At 44.5% G+C, this 14,234-nt stretch overlaps 1 protein-coding gene across 1 annotated transcript; it reads right to left on the bottom strand.

The window, feature by feature from the left end:
* Positions 1–680: 680 nt before the first annotated feature.
* Positions 681–13,907, bottom strand: zgc:86598 (STKc_CK2_alpha domain-containing protein). The gene is made up of 13 exons (XM_031586561.2): positions 13,783–13,907; positions 9,763–9,896; positions 8,714–8,825; positions 7,975–8,076; positions 7,785–7,835; positions 7,624–7,683; positions 6,074–6,157; positions 4,720–4,830; positions 3,134–3,235; positions 2,752–2,852; positions 2,229–2,377; positions 1,424–1,513; positions 681–1,117 (listed from the first exon to the last, which is right to left on the bottom strand). The coding sequence occupies exons 2-13, from the start codon at positions 9,861–9,863 to the stop codon at positions 999–1,001; spliced, it is 1,182 nt and encodes a 393-aa protein (XP_031442421.1). The 5' UTR covers positions 9,864–9,896; positions 13,783–13,907; the 3' UTR covers positions 681–998.
* Between the last annotated feature and the right edge of the window lie 327 nt (positions 13,908–14,234).

Raw genomic sequence — 14,234 nt, 5'->3', positions numbered from 1 at the left:
CCTTTGGCCCTCCTCCAACTAGTGGTGTATCTGAGGAATGTGGACCGGAGGAAGGTTGCGATTGCTGAGCTCGTCATGACCTTCCCACGTGGGTGAGAGGAGTGACAGACGTCACTTAAACGAACATTAATTAAACGTCAGAGCTAGTTTGTCCCAATGCTTCTCACAACCCCAATCCTAGTAAAGGCTATAAGGACCAAAGGCCTGATTAAGAATAATAAACCTTCCATTTAGAAAGACCCACTAAGATTACACTTTTGATTGAAAAAAGAAACAGAAAAGTTAAACACAAAACTATATTTCGAGAGCTGTAGACAAACCTTTCCGAGCTTGCTTAAAAACGATTTAATCATTTGAGTATGACACTGGACAGGTCAAGTGGTTAACGATGCAATTTCTTAGTATCCTCTTTACGACTCTCATTGAAAGAAAAAAATGCAACCTATTGACCTATATTGGTTCATAGTGGCTTAAACTAACAATGTATTAAGATGCTGCTAAAATGACTCAGCTCAATTACAATACAACTATACATCTTTACCAGAGGAATATAGGACAAGGATAATCTGTTATGGAGTCCCACCTAATTATAGCAGCCCAAGAAACTAGCAGAGGAAGCAAAACAAATGGAATCAAGTCATTCCCCCTAAACACAAGTCACAAGCAAAAATGAAAAGGACTTTAGGGACATATAAAATAAATTTTATTATCCATTTTTCATTTTCTACATTGTAGTTGCATTTCTAGACACTGTCATCATCAAAGAACGCAGCTACACTCGTTTCAATCCGGACACAGACGCAACACCATCTGCTTTTTGTGCCCGAATTTCAATATATAATTATTGTATGGAAAATAAAACAAAACAAAAAAAGGAACCTAATTTTGTCTGTTCTCTTCTCTTGGTTCGGTATACTCGACGTAAAAATGTGGCCGGGGGGGGGTTAGGTAGGGGGAGGGCGGGGAGTTGACGACGACAGCAGCATCGACACAGCGGCTCAGGGCTGCGCCCCCGTTGCCGCGGGAACCTGTGTGGCCAGAGCGCTGGGGGACGAGATGACCGGGGAGCCAGCCATGTTGCCCAGCGGCTGCTGAGAGGATGACATGGACGTGATGCCTGCAACACAAACCAAGGACGGGGGGGGGGGGGGGTTATCCAGCAGTTTTAACATAACTGGCGATAACAGTCTTCCCTTCCCTATGTACCTGCAAAACTAGCAGATACTTGAGCTTGGTCAAGGGAAATAGAGAGCTATAGGCCTGAACCACTGGCTGTTTAAGAGCCTATACACAGAAATGTATGGCATGAGGGCAAGTACATGTGCACTTTTCCCAGTTCCACTTTATGTCAAAAACAGGAACTCAAGCTATGGCTGACCAGTAACTGTAATCATGTGGCTGTGAGTGTGTGTGTTTGTTGTACCAGTCATCATACTGGACGAGCTGACAGGGGTGGAGCCCGTTGACAGTCCTGATGTGGAGCCCATCCTGGCCTGGTCTTTCACTATGGGATCTGATAGGAGACACACACAACTCAGAACATCAGCGCGAGCAGCATCACCCAATGACATGACAGCTGTAGGCATGTACTAGGATAATGAAGATCAAAAAGAAGAAAATGGGCCAAATTCATCTGTTCATTTTTGTAGTGCTTCCATGGAAAATACTTTTGCAATAAACTACCAGGACTACATTAACTCAGGTCCCGCTCCTAGGGCCAGCCTGCACGGAATATCTTTGAAATACTGCTCTTGAACCTCTCGCAGGAACACAACACAGTCAGTTGTGTTCAGCTGATTAAGAGTGACCCCGAAAGTTGGAAAGCACACAGATCAGGGATGTGAAGGGTTGGCCACAGGAGCAGGAAATAAGAACCCTTAAGGCGCTGGAATGTTGGTGATTGCGTGCACCAACGGTGACGTCAACACGGCGCCAAAACCTTTGATGCTGACACGCAGTAAAGAGACGTAATGTGCGTAATCAAGCACAGTGAAATAGGCTAGGCTGAATGACACGACAGGTAAACCATAATATTTTTTGATTAAACTGAACCGCATGGGTCCTAAAAGTGTCTGGTTAGTACTTATACCTAACTGTAGGTACCCAACGCAAGTTGTTATGGAAACAAAAGATGGTCTCAACTGCATTATGGAACAGTTTTTTATGTGTTTGTTTAGTCTAGGGTGAGTGGGGTCACAGGCCAGGGGGTAAGAGAGAGGGAGACTCACAGAAGTATGGATGCTCCATGGCTTCTCGGGCCGTGAGGCGCGCCTGGTGGTCGTAACGCAGCAGCTTGTCGAGGAAATCCAAGGCCTCAGTGCTCACCAGGTGCTGGTTCTCACTGTGCACAAAGCGCTCCCACCTCTTTCGAGAATGTCTGCACACAGAGAGAGAGAGAGAGAGAGATGAGCACACGTGACAGAGGAGGCTATGCCAAGTTTCAACTGTGCAACTGCATTTTCTTTTTTTATTCTTCGGTACACAAAACTTCCAAATGTAAGTCACTGCAATGGTCTGATCAGAGAGACGCCTTACATTACAGATTCATTTCTTAGTACTGTTGCAGAGTACTGGCACAAGGTGAAAAATACACTCCATGTTAGTGACATTTCTGAAAGTATCTATACGTTACTGGCCTGGCACCTAACAAACTTTTATTGGTCAATCTGTGTTCTGGCAGAAGACTCACCCACAGTCATTTAAAAATGTAGTTCTCACATGTCATGTGAAAAGGACTAGAGACAAACCCACCTGCCCAAGATGTCATTAAAACGGGGGTCTAGTTCAATGTTGTACTTGTCAATGTAGTCGTACAAGTCTTCTGTGCCCAAGACCTTTGCGATTCGTACAAGCTGGTGGAGAGACATGGAAGAAGAGAAGGTGAAGGATGAGACTCCGACAGCAGGTGGCAGTAACACTGGTTCTACCTGTTCCACTGAGGGAAAACCACTTGGTGGCCAGGCATGTTTGTAAGCAAAACGAACAGAACCAGTGGCGGAATACATAAAACGTTCTATAGAATGTCTGAAAATAAAACCAGTACAAAACAAAAGCTCTGCATGGAATAGGGTGGGTGTGTGTGTGTGTGTGTGTGTGTGTGTGTTTGCACCAGTGCACATGTGAATAGGCGTACCTGGTCATAGTTGTCATGTCCGTGGAAGAAGGGCTCTTTCCTGAAGATCATACTGGCCAGCATGCATCCTAAGCTCCACATGTCTAAACTATAGTCATACATCTGTACAAAACACAAAAGAGAAACAAATTAAAAACTCACAAGTGTATTCAGTGTTTCCCACACTTAAGACTTCACTAGGGCGAGCCACCCAGGTATATTAACGGCAGTCAAAGCATATATGGCGGGACATCATATATTTTTTTTATCTGTCCAAGAGAACGAAGCCATCTGCGATTAACTAGTGCACAATCTCACCTTCTCTACCACACCCACACCTGTTCGTTCTGCCATCACGAGAATGGTCTACTGACAATCGCACATGCTTGGAACACAGAGAGAGGTTCCCTGGTATTACGTTCGAAGTTGTGGACACGATAGATATTTTACAAGCACGGACTTGAGAAAGCAACTGCTTTTCTCAAAGAAAGCTGCAACTATGCTGCGTTGGCAGCGACAAGACTCAAGAGTGTATTCTGCACACGTAACATGACCATTGTGCCACATGCAGCTAAATTGTCCTGGCTAAATCCCAGAAAGATTATAATTTAGTTATTTAGTCTTTGGGCTATGGCAGTTAGAAAGACTAACTTAACCTAAGGTTATTAAACATTATTAAATTAAACATAATATTTCATGCATTTATTCAGCAGCAATGAGTATTTAAAAATATTTTTTAAAGAGGATTTTAAGAGGATACGGTGTGAGGAGAGGATGAGGAAGAGCGCTGCACCACACCTCCGGTAACTTGCCCAACGTTAGCATTTAGTGTGAAAAATGGCAATAAATAAATGCATACGCCTCAATCATTAAATGCGTCAGTTAATTTCACGTGAAATTATAATAGCATTCAACAGAGACACGAAATGAAGAGGCCAAATTAGGTTCAAGCTTCTTCTCAAATCCAGCCAGTCAGTCAGTGAAGCTGCTGGCACAAGTGGTGAGATGCTGAGGGAGAGGTAGAAGCAGCAGCAGCATCAGCAGCAGCAGGTCCAAGTGTGCTAGAAACAGCAGCAGGTGACCAAGCAGCATAGTTCCAAACAGTGGCATCTTTGTTTTTATTCTTTGTCTTACTCTTCCTATGTGGGTAGATGGAAGGAGGGTTGGTACTGTGAATTATTACGTGAAATTAATAGAAATATTCGATAAATCAAAATATTGCGTCACGCATTTGTCTTTTGTCGCATGCAGTTGACCATTTTTGTGCCAGCAGGTAATGCCGGCCCTTTCAAACAGCTACCATCACAAGTATATTTCATACCCGAGGGAAACACTGCTATTTATCTACATTTTGTATTTGGACAATGAGCACCCCCTCAAGGCATTTTAAAGACCTCAAAGACAAAACATCCAGATGCAGACAAGGATATAGTGGCAAGGAAAACCATTTAGTTTATAGGAAGATATATGAGCACAACCTGGCTCAGAGAGAGGGCCCATCTACCTAAGGATGAACAGTGAGTAGAAGAGAAAGGTGGCAGTAAGATGTTTTTTTTTTTTTTTTTTTTTTTAGTGTTTGTGAAAAGGAGAAGCTGTGTGTGTCTGACCTGGTAGTCTACCAGCAGTTCCGGGCCCTTGAAGTATCGGGAAGCCACTCGCACGTTGTACTCCTGGGCAGGGTGGTAGAACTCTGCAAGACCCCAGTCTATCAGACGGAGCTGCGACCAAAGAACAGGGATCAGTTAGGTCATTGAACCATTAAAGGAATCATTCCATCCACATATGCTTCGTCAAACCTGAACCCATGGCGTTCTGGTGGAGTCGCTATATGACCCTTTATTGCCAGTCTTAATAAACTTAATAAACCAATTACACTGCTGCTGAAAAAGTATTACGGTCGGTGTGTTACATTCACTGTAACAGAAGCATGTCAATCTTCCAATACGTGTATATCTATATGCATGTATGAGAAAGGGGAGTATTTAATTCAGATAAAAAGAATACAAAACCAAAAATAATTTAAAGGAACTTTTTGGCTAGGTCATGTTACCTCATGATTAAAACCACACTGTCAGTCAAGGGTGCAAAATGGCAAAATGGTTTTTGCCAGCAAATTAATGTGTTATTGGTTCCCTGGGCCATTTAAGGATGGATTAGGGAAACAAACTTTGCCTCTAAATTAGTCTTACCTGAATGAAACATGATTACCCTAACAACTGAATGAAAAGTTACAATTAAACCCTCAGAAATGGTACCAACTAGGGATGTCACCAGAACCAATGCTTTGGTACCAAGTCGATGCCAAAATTCTAAAAACTGACTACTTGTTTTTCTACAGTACCGTAGGTACCGGAGATGCAATTCTTCCAGACCTGACGGGGGCAGCATATACTCCTACAAGTGTTTGTAGTACGCTGTTAAATGCTAAGGAAGAAGAACGCCTACCAGCACAAAACACAGATCTTTTTTTTTTTTTTTTAAGATCACTGGTGCAGCTGGAGTGATAGTGCTTGCACTTAGTATAAGGAGGCATGTGTGTGCGCGTTTGTGTGTGTGTGTGTGTGTGTGTGTTAGTATACTGTGTATGCGGCCTATGCCGTTTCCTTAGTCAGTGATGACTGAAATGTCATTTTACCTTTAGTCCCATTTACATATTTTTTTTATTAGGTACCACAACTGACATGCTGCGCCATCATAACACGTTGATCGTAATTAAGCCCAGTAATGTTCGTTTTAAATACATGAAGGCTACACGCCACTATTCTTTTTTTGTAATGTTAGTCGTTTCTTTTTCTTTGTTACCTGAAGGCTACTTGGCACTGTTGTTTTTTTGACATCCCTAGTACCAACACGAAGCGCTGAACAAGAGGATATGTAGAGAATCTTCACCACTGACAAATCAGGGCTATGGGTGCACAGATAACAGGTACTAGACTTAAGCCAATCAGGAAAGAAAATTACCTTTCTGTGTTCGTGGTCGATCATGACGTTGTGTGGCTTAACATCTCTGTGCATGATTCCCATACTGTGGCAATAGTCCAGGGCCTATGAACACAGAGGGCAAAAAGATGGATTTCAACTGTTCTTTGCCAAAGACTGTAAACTTAGAAATGCTCCTCCCATCAACATTAAACTTTTTGTAAAAGACACTGACAAACTGCTCAAGTCACATTCTGCACAAGAGAAGTCAACTGAACACACTAAGGGGGGGCGGCACTCCATTTGCCATCTGCCAACATGGCACATCAAGTTCCATGTCTAACCTTAGCAACCATTGCTACATCACATATTCAGGTGACAGAGTAACTGTACACCAATAGGTGTGGATGGAGGAGGGGCTGACCGACTGCCTTGACCCCGTTTCCCTGGGCTTTCAGTGATCCAGCTTAACACACCTGAGTCTGGCAGAAGTCATCATCGCCCCCCCATTCACCTCCCAACCCCCACATGACCAATTAACCGGCCTATCAATAGAGGTGGGGGCCTATTTTGGCATCCGTCCCAGCCAATGAGATTACAAAAAAAAAGCCCATTGGAGCAGAGCAGGAGACTACTGGAGAAATGAGAGTAGTGAGGGCCTTGTTTCTTTATACGCTGCGATACTGGAGTGTCACACAAACTGGAGCCTTTGACACGCGCCGGCGAAACCAAGAAGAGTAAATGGCTGGCCAACATGAAGGCAGCTGGGGAAAAAAGGAGTGTGTATGTATGTGTATGTGTATGTGTGTGTGTGTATGTGTGTGTGGGTGTGGGTGTATGTGTGTGTGGGTGTATGTGGGTGTGGGTGTACGTGGGTGTGTGTGTATGTGTGTGTATATATATATGTGTGACCGTGGGTGTGTGTGTGTTCGGGGTATAAATATAAAGATGACCAGTGGTGCCGTTTTCGAGCACTTCATAACAAAGAGCAGCTGAGGCTGGAATCACGAGCGGTGGGGCCCCAGAGTGAGGGAGAGAAAAGGGGAGAGGCGAGGTTGAGGAGAAGAGGCGACCAGGCGGGCCTCCGTCCACAAATAAATCCTCACGACTTTAACACATGTCGGCTCCATATGGGGCTAGCAGGCCTCTGCGAAGCCCTCGCCATACGGCTAAATCCCTGTGGCTACCACTAAGCTAAAGCCAGGGGGGGACGCCGGTCCCTAGCACCCATGCACAGCATCCAAGGCCTCTTAGCCGTAACCAGAGTGACTATTCATATAGGCACGCCTTCATGTGTACAAAGATCTGCAAGTCTTTCAAGACTTTATCTCTACTCTTAACACTCTCTCAAGTCCTTCTGCTCTTCCAAGCGTGCATGAGTCTTATAACTCAGTTTAGTACTATGCTCATATTATAAAGAGGGGTGGGGTGGCTGTGTGGGAGGGAAGACGGAAAATAAGATAAAAAACATAATATACAACTGATCGTTTTCATTGGGACTATTCGGACACGTATCTAATCGTATTTTGGCGTCCTGGTCATCTAAAGGGACAAAGAGGCTGGTAAAGCAGACACAGAAAGTGAGCGCTTACCTTTAATATCTCGTACATGTAGAACCGTATGTCGTAGTCTGATAGCGTTTGATACAATTGCTGGGGGAAAAAAAGGGAAAAGGTTTGGTTATTTCACTCACGTGTTGGGAGTATAGAGTACAAAAAGAGCACAGGCACACAATAGAGAATGTAGCATTTACCTTGAAGTCTGTGTTGTTAACGTGTTCAAAAACCAGCGCTGGCGTCCGAGACTACAAAGTTCAGGCACAGACAGAGAGAGAGGTGGCAAGAAGGGAGGTAGATTAAAATCACTCATTTCAGCCGACTGCCACCGGGTGACCTGATTACTGATAGTAATGTTTATTTGGAGGAGACTGCCGGGGCACTCACCACAGGGTCCTTGACGATGTCTAAGAGTGTGATGATGTTGGGGCCCCCTCGCAGGTTTTCTAGAATTTTAATTTCTCGCTTGATTTTCTTCTTCTTTACTGGCTGCGTAGCGAAAGAAACAAAACAACAAATTCAAATCAAAGGGACAAGCTTAGCCTATCCATTTGATGATCCTGGATAAAACAGCAAATATGTTTTTTCTTCGTCCATAAAATTTGACAAGGGTTAGAAACAATCATTGGGCTCAAAAAAGCTCTGCCTTAATTCATAGTGCTAAAAAAAAATGTTTTAGTCAGGCGTAGACACACATCCAGCACATGTTTGACTGAAACAGCTTTGAGAAAAAGCCAAGCAAAAACACAAAAAAAAATCTCTGGCATTTAGCAAAAGGCTAAAGAAAACCCCCTTCGTCCTTAAAACGTTAAAATAAGCATGTACAATGGGGTAGATTAGGCAGGAATGGGAAAAGAGCTTCATTAGGTTGCTAACAGTTGGACTTCATCCAGAAGGATTTTCTCTCTGTAGACATCTACCCCCCCCCCAAAAGCCTGCAGTCACTAATAAATCAAAATAACAGATTTTTCTCCATTTCCTGCTCCTCCATGTCAGAGGGAATAGGAACAGGAATAGGATAACAATTTTGTTTCTGTTTTTGACCAGGAGGGGAGTTGAAAAGGGTATAAAAAGCCTCCAGCCATGGTCAGGCATGGAGGCCATGCAGTGCTTTTGTTGTTTTCACCTTTAGTATTTTGACAACGACTTTCTCATTGTTTGTGATGTTGATGGCCTCAAACACCTCGCTGTATTTGCCTCGGCCGAGCTTTCGCACCAGCTGGTAGTCATCCTGATTCCTGAAGTCATGGAAAAAAAAATGGGAGACACAGAAACAGAGAAAGAGAGAGAGGGACACAGAGAAACAGAAAGTGGTAGGAAAGAGAGGGGGAAATAAACAGATAGGCAGAGATATACCGATAGGAAAAAAAAGAGAAGTGGGAGAGAAATGGAGAGAGAAAGTAAATGTCAGTGCGTGATCTGCGGCTGTTCGAATGCAAGCCCTGCTGCAGTGAAGAGGCCAGTGCATTCCAGCAGATCCCTGGGTTAGAGACGGGCCATAAAACAAGCACACATGGAAGCAAATACCTGCAGCAGTCTCAGCCTCAGTGGCAGGCAGTGGGGAGGGTGTGGGAAGGAGGACAGGCCTGGCTGGGGAAAGCACTGCCTAACAGCACAGGCCAAACCACACCCTATACCATCTCTGCAACCGTCCCCATCAACCACTTCATCCTCTCAATTCACCAAACCAATACTGCCCTCTACACACACCACCACACCCCACATGGTATCTGTATCCCCCAATCTCCTACTGTACAACCCCCTTCTGTTTCCATTCTGTACATCCCCAAATAAGATGTGATTTCAGGGCTTGTTGGGAGAGATTGAATAGGAAATGACCCGAATCCATAACCCCCACTGCTGGGGCTGCGTCAAATGGAGGTGTGCCCCATGTTGTGTCCCAGCCTTGGCATCAACACACCTCTTACTGAATACACACTCATAGCATTTCTGAAACATCTCCATCTGAACACGCACCACCCACTCATCCCCTCAGCCACCTTCATTCAACATCCACCCACCCACCCACCCACCCACCCACCCACCCACCCACCCACCCATCCATCCATCCATCCATCCATCCATCCATCCATCCATCCATCCATCCATCCATCCATCCATCCATCCATCCATCCATCCATCCATCCATCCATCCATCCATCCATCCATACTCACCCCCATTCCACCACGTGCGACTCATAGTCCCAGTACTCGCGCGGCCTCTGTGTGTTGACGTCGGGGTAGACCCGGGATCGGCTGGTGACCGGACCAGACATGACCAGGAGGACGTGGTGACTCTGTGCTCAAGGCTGGATGCAGAAAAAGAGCAAAAGAGAAAGAAAGAAAGCAAGAAAGGGGTATAAAAAAACCCCAACATCAGTTAGTTTAGAGTTGTGCCTGGCGATGCACGTCATCGTCCCATGGAGCACCACGCTACGGCAACATCGCTGAAGGCATGAAACCCATGACCTACTTTGCATGCGGCCTCCTCGCACTCACAAAAGCCACCGTTGCATATGTCGTGCACAAACTAAAAATACGGGCTTACAAATAAAAGACTCACTTTAAAAGGGGATGGTGAAAAAAAGAGAAAGAAAAGTATTCCACGCCTCAGATGAAACCATTTCCTGTTTTCAATAGTTCTGAGACTGCAGAGGTGGAACCAATGCGAACCCTGCTCTTGTTGCTGGACCACGGGGCTCCAGCTCGCACAGCTTTTCACAACTTGAACTTAAACTACACCTTAGGCTGTGTTGCATGTTTCAGAGAATAAGTTCTCATACACTGCAGGAACTCGCGGGCCGTATTAAGAGGGCCAGCACCTTTCCACTGCAGGAACCGCCCCTGTAGGACTTCTTTCAGGGCAGTTTTCTGGGGCAATATTAGTGCCCACTGCAGGGTAGGTACTCCCGTGCGGTCCTGAATCAGCTGGGTGGAGCTCGCAGTGATGGTTAATGCTTATTGGTTAAGCACAACGTGAGGGGAAGACAGCAGGTGCCATTTTTAAAACCGAGCTAGATTTACCAGGTTACACACGGCATACAGATCAAGAAATTGTAGCATACATAGGTAGCTTGTTGAGGTTACGGCAACTGAATGAACACCAGCTGAAATATAGGCTTTAATTAATAATTGTGGCGCTGGTATATTCATTTACCAAGTAATTACAGCTGCCCTGAAGCAATTTAATTGAGCTTTAGCAACTTTATGGCAGAATTCTTCTTGACCTTGAGGTAATCGTAACGCTGTCTAAAAAAATAAATCTCTTGTCTAACGTTCCTGCAAAGGAAAAGCGCCTTATAACAGAGAGATAACCAACAGTTCCAGAGTTAGACAAAAGAGGTCTCCTGATCTACTTTCATACAGGCAGGACTCATAAATAAATGTCACTGCATGCTGTGATCGGTCACAAGGTCTGTGCCACCTCCAGGGCAGAGCAGCTTTATTTACCTGGAGCTTAGGGGGGATGTGAGGTGGGAGGTGGCACTCAGCATAAGAGTAGGCTACATCCAATTACTCTACATACAGGAATCAGAAGCCACTGCATACGGAGGCCTAGGAAGAGCCGTACTCAACAGCCGTATCTGAACCTGAGCTGAGCAACAGAAGGGAGGCGGCCAAATGTTTTCCTTCCCCATTTAGTCATCTTCCCAAGCTCATCAATTAAGGATGTTTCCAGAATCACAAAACGGAGATTCGACCCCCCCCCGCCCCAATCTCGTTATCTTTGGTTTGCTTGCCGCTCTGAACCACTATGCTAGTGATCTTTAGGGGGCTGAATGCTAACAATCTGGCAGCAGCATGGAATATTAGCCCAAGACAAGGGAGCAGAGCATCTGTGATGGTCAAGTGAAAGTAGAACACACGCCAATGGCAGGCTGGTCGGTGTATGGTGACACCCATCCTCACTCTAGCAGTAAGCACTGGCCTGCAGGTGGGGTGGGACAGATGGGAACTAACTAACTCAGTGTATAACTAACTAAATGTTTATTACAGAAACTTTGAACAGGCTACATAGGCCTTATATAACATAGCCTTATTCATCTTCGCTGAAACGTGGGTGGGGGAGATTTGATCATTTCTGAAAACCATCAAATCCAATGCTTTAAGAGGAGAAGGGAGGCAAACATGGAAGCCGAAATACACTCTGGTCAAGATTGGTCGTAAACGGTATGGGTGGAACCTTTGGTTTATTTCCCATCCAATACCCAGAACAAGTTGTCTACAGATATGTACTCTCGTAAACAAAGTCACAGCTCGCCCAGTGACACCATGCACTCTACCTCCTCAACTCACTGATTCAAATCTAGGAAATGTGAAGACCATGACAAAAAGGCAAACTACCCCTTCCTTGCCCATCTTTTGAGAGTTGGGTGGATCGATCAGTGCTCCTGATGTACACTCGAGTTCATGGCTGGCATGATCAATACCTGGCCTCACTCTGGGCCTCAGTGGAGTGTCATCACGTACGCCAGAGCTGAATGAGTTGGCTCAACAGGAGTCATCGGCAGAGAAACAGGGGTGGGCGGGCGGAGGTGTAGATTGGGAGGACACAACAGAGGAAAGAAGGGTCATCATAATTATCATTATGCTGAGCAGAATTGGGTTATGCAAACCATGAATCAGCTAAAAAGTTAGAAGGGGCGCATATAATATTAGTCGTCAGAAGATTTGAGAAGCTGGTGAGTGATAAATAGGGTGCACAGCCCAGACTGTGTATCAATATTGCCCAAAAGCATCACCAGAGGCAAAAATGTGTGGAGTGAACATGAACATTAATTATATCATGCATGTGTTAGACGCACAATACATGTGGTGGATTACATTTGCCATAAAGATAATGGCCTAGATCTTCTGCGGCCTGGTGTTTTTTTTTTTTTTTTTATCTGTTCATTCAGCATGAGCAATGTTGGATGGTCTTAAAGAACACAAGCCTAAATATATACACAGAAACAACCACTTATTGCGGCTCCTGGCACATAATCCTGGAGGGCAGATCGGTGAAAAAATGGTCACGCAGAGTTAGAGGTAGATTTGCAATAAATTGACCAGGGTGATGAATGGTTGAACTAATTTCACCCACTACATGAAGGAGGGTAACCAAACACTCACTCTTCCACAAGTGGCTTTTTTTTTTTTTTGCTTCAACACAACTGGCTTGTTGGGTCACTGTGCCTGCTGTTGCTAACCACCATTACCTACCTTACTAACCAGTAACGCGTCGGCACTGCCAAAGATGCACTTGCATGTTTCGTATCGAGGAGTTAGCGCCAGCTCACACTGACTTCAAGAGGATACAGCTGGCTAACGTAGTCGCCTCTTTACCGTGTTAATTGCTCGGCGTAACCTACGTTAGCTAGCATAACTAAAATGCATCAAAATACACTGGAACCATCGACAATGAGCGAGACGTTATTAACTCTCCACTTAGACCAAGCTGGCCTTAAAGCTAGGCGAGCAATTTAGCTTGCTCAGTAAGGTGACTAGCCATCCAACAACCAAGTGAGCTACAGATAAGTTAGATAGGATAGCTAGGCTAGCTACTAGATGCCTAACGTTAGCTAGTTAACGTTAATGTTACCAGTTGTAGCCGGACCGTCTCTCGACGAACGATACGACAATACTAGTTAATGTTTTAAGAAATTATTCGTTCAACAAAAACGACCCACATGCATTTAACCAACTTGTCAACATTACCGACTGACCAAGAGAAAATTGCAACGTTATCGCTGCTTGTGAAGAACATGATTGACTGGAGGATCTGGCTTTGGGGGATGCAGCCATCTTCAGATGATGAAAATCGGTTAAAGTCTAGGATAATGTGTAGGCAGTTTACACGCCATTGCTACACAATAATCATTTGAACTATCACTAAGTTAACACGATGTATTACTTTAACTAGTGCTGGTTCTTCAAAAGATTGCTCGTGCTATCCAGAATGTAGAGGCACAATCTAGAAATTCCAGGCTACGAGTAAAGCTCTAACGCCTAGCTGACTGTATAGCTTGCTAAAAGCGCCACCGCGGTAGCTTGCTAGTTAGCGCACTAGCTGGATGCCCACTAATTTTAAACGTTCGGAAATTCGCACGCACCGAGTACTGATACTAGCGACGCTTCACACATCAATAACATCATTCATATAGTGCTAGGCAGGGGGGAACATGTATTACAAGTCTGAAAGACACAGTGAATTACCTCTCGTTTCTTCAGGGATGACAATATGGCGGCTCCCGCAGACTAGACCATAGACTAGACTCCGGCAAACAAGTTTTATAATGAAAGAGATGAATGCACTTGTGTTGAATTGCCTCCCTACCTCATGGTGGCGCAAGCACAAAAAAACACCGTAAGTTGTACTTGGGTGGAGCTTTGTGTAAAATAAGCATACATTGTAAATCAGGGTCCACTGCAATTAGGTTGCACATTGTGTATATCATTTTAATATATGTTTTATGAACAATACGAAATGTTTTAGAAGTTTCTTATGTTAGAAAAAAACGCAGCCTATATCATTTTGCAAGTTTTACACTGAAATGTGAAATATCTTAAGAACAACTCCACATTGATGGGGAATGGGACCGCATCCTCACTACAAAAAACAAACTAAAAGTAAAAATAAAGCTTTATAAGTCACAGCTTAGATACAA

Source organism: Clupea harengus, chromosome 19, assembly GCF_900700415.2.
Source record: "Clupea harengus chromosome 19, Ch_v2.0.2, whole genome shotgun sequence".
Classification (NCBI taxonomy): domain Eukaryota; kingdom Metazoa; phylum Chordata; class Actinopteri; order Clupeiformes; family Clupeidae; genus Clupea; species Clupea harengus.
The sequence above is the reverse complement of the archived record's forward strand: the minus strand, read 5'-3'. Positions and strand labels throughout refer to the sequence as shown.

Bases quoted from the DNA above. Each gene is read 5' to 3' on its own strand.
- zgc:86598 (XM_031586561.2), bottom strand. From the start codon at position 9,863: ATGTCTGGTCCGGTCACCAGCCGATCCCGGGTCTACCCCGACGTCAAC. The intron at 8,077-8,713 runs GTGAAAACAACA...TTCGCTACGCAG, and splicing joins TCGTTGTCAAAATACTAAAG to CCAGTAAAGAAGAAGAAAAT. The intron at 7,684-7,784 runs GTAAATGCTACA...TTTTTCCCCCAG, and splicing joins TTAACAACACAGACTTCAAG to CAATTGTATCAAACGCTATC.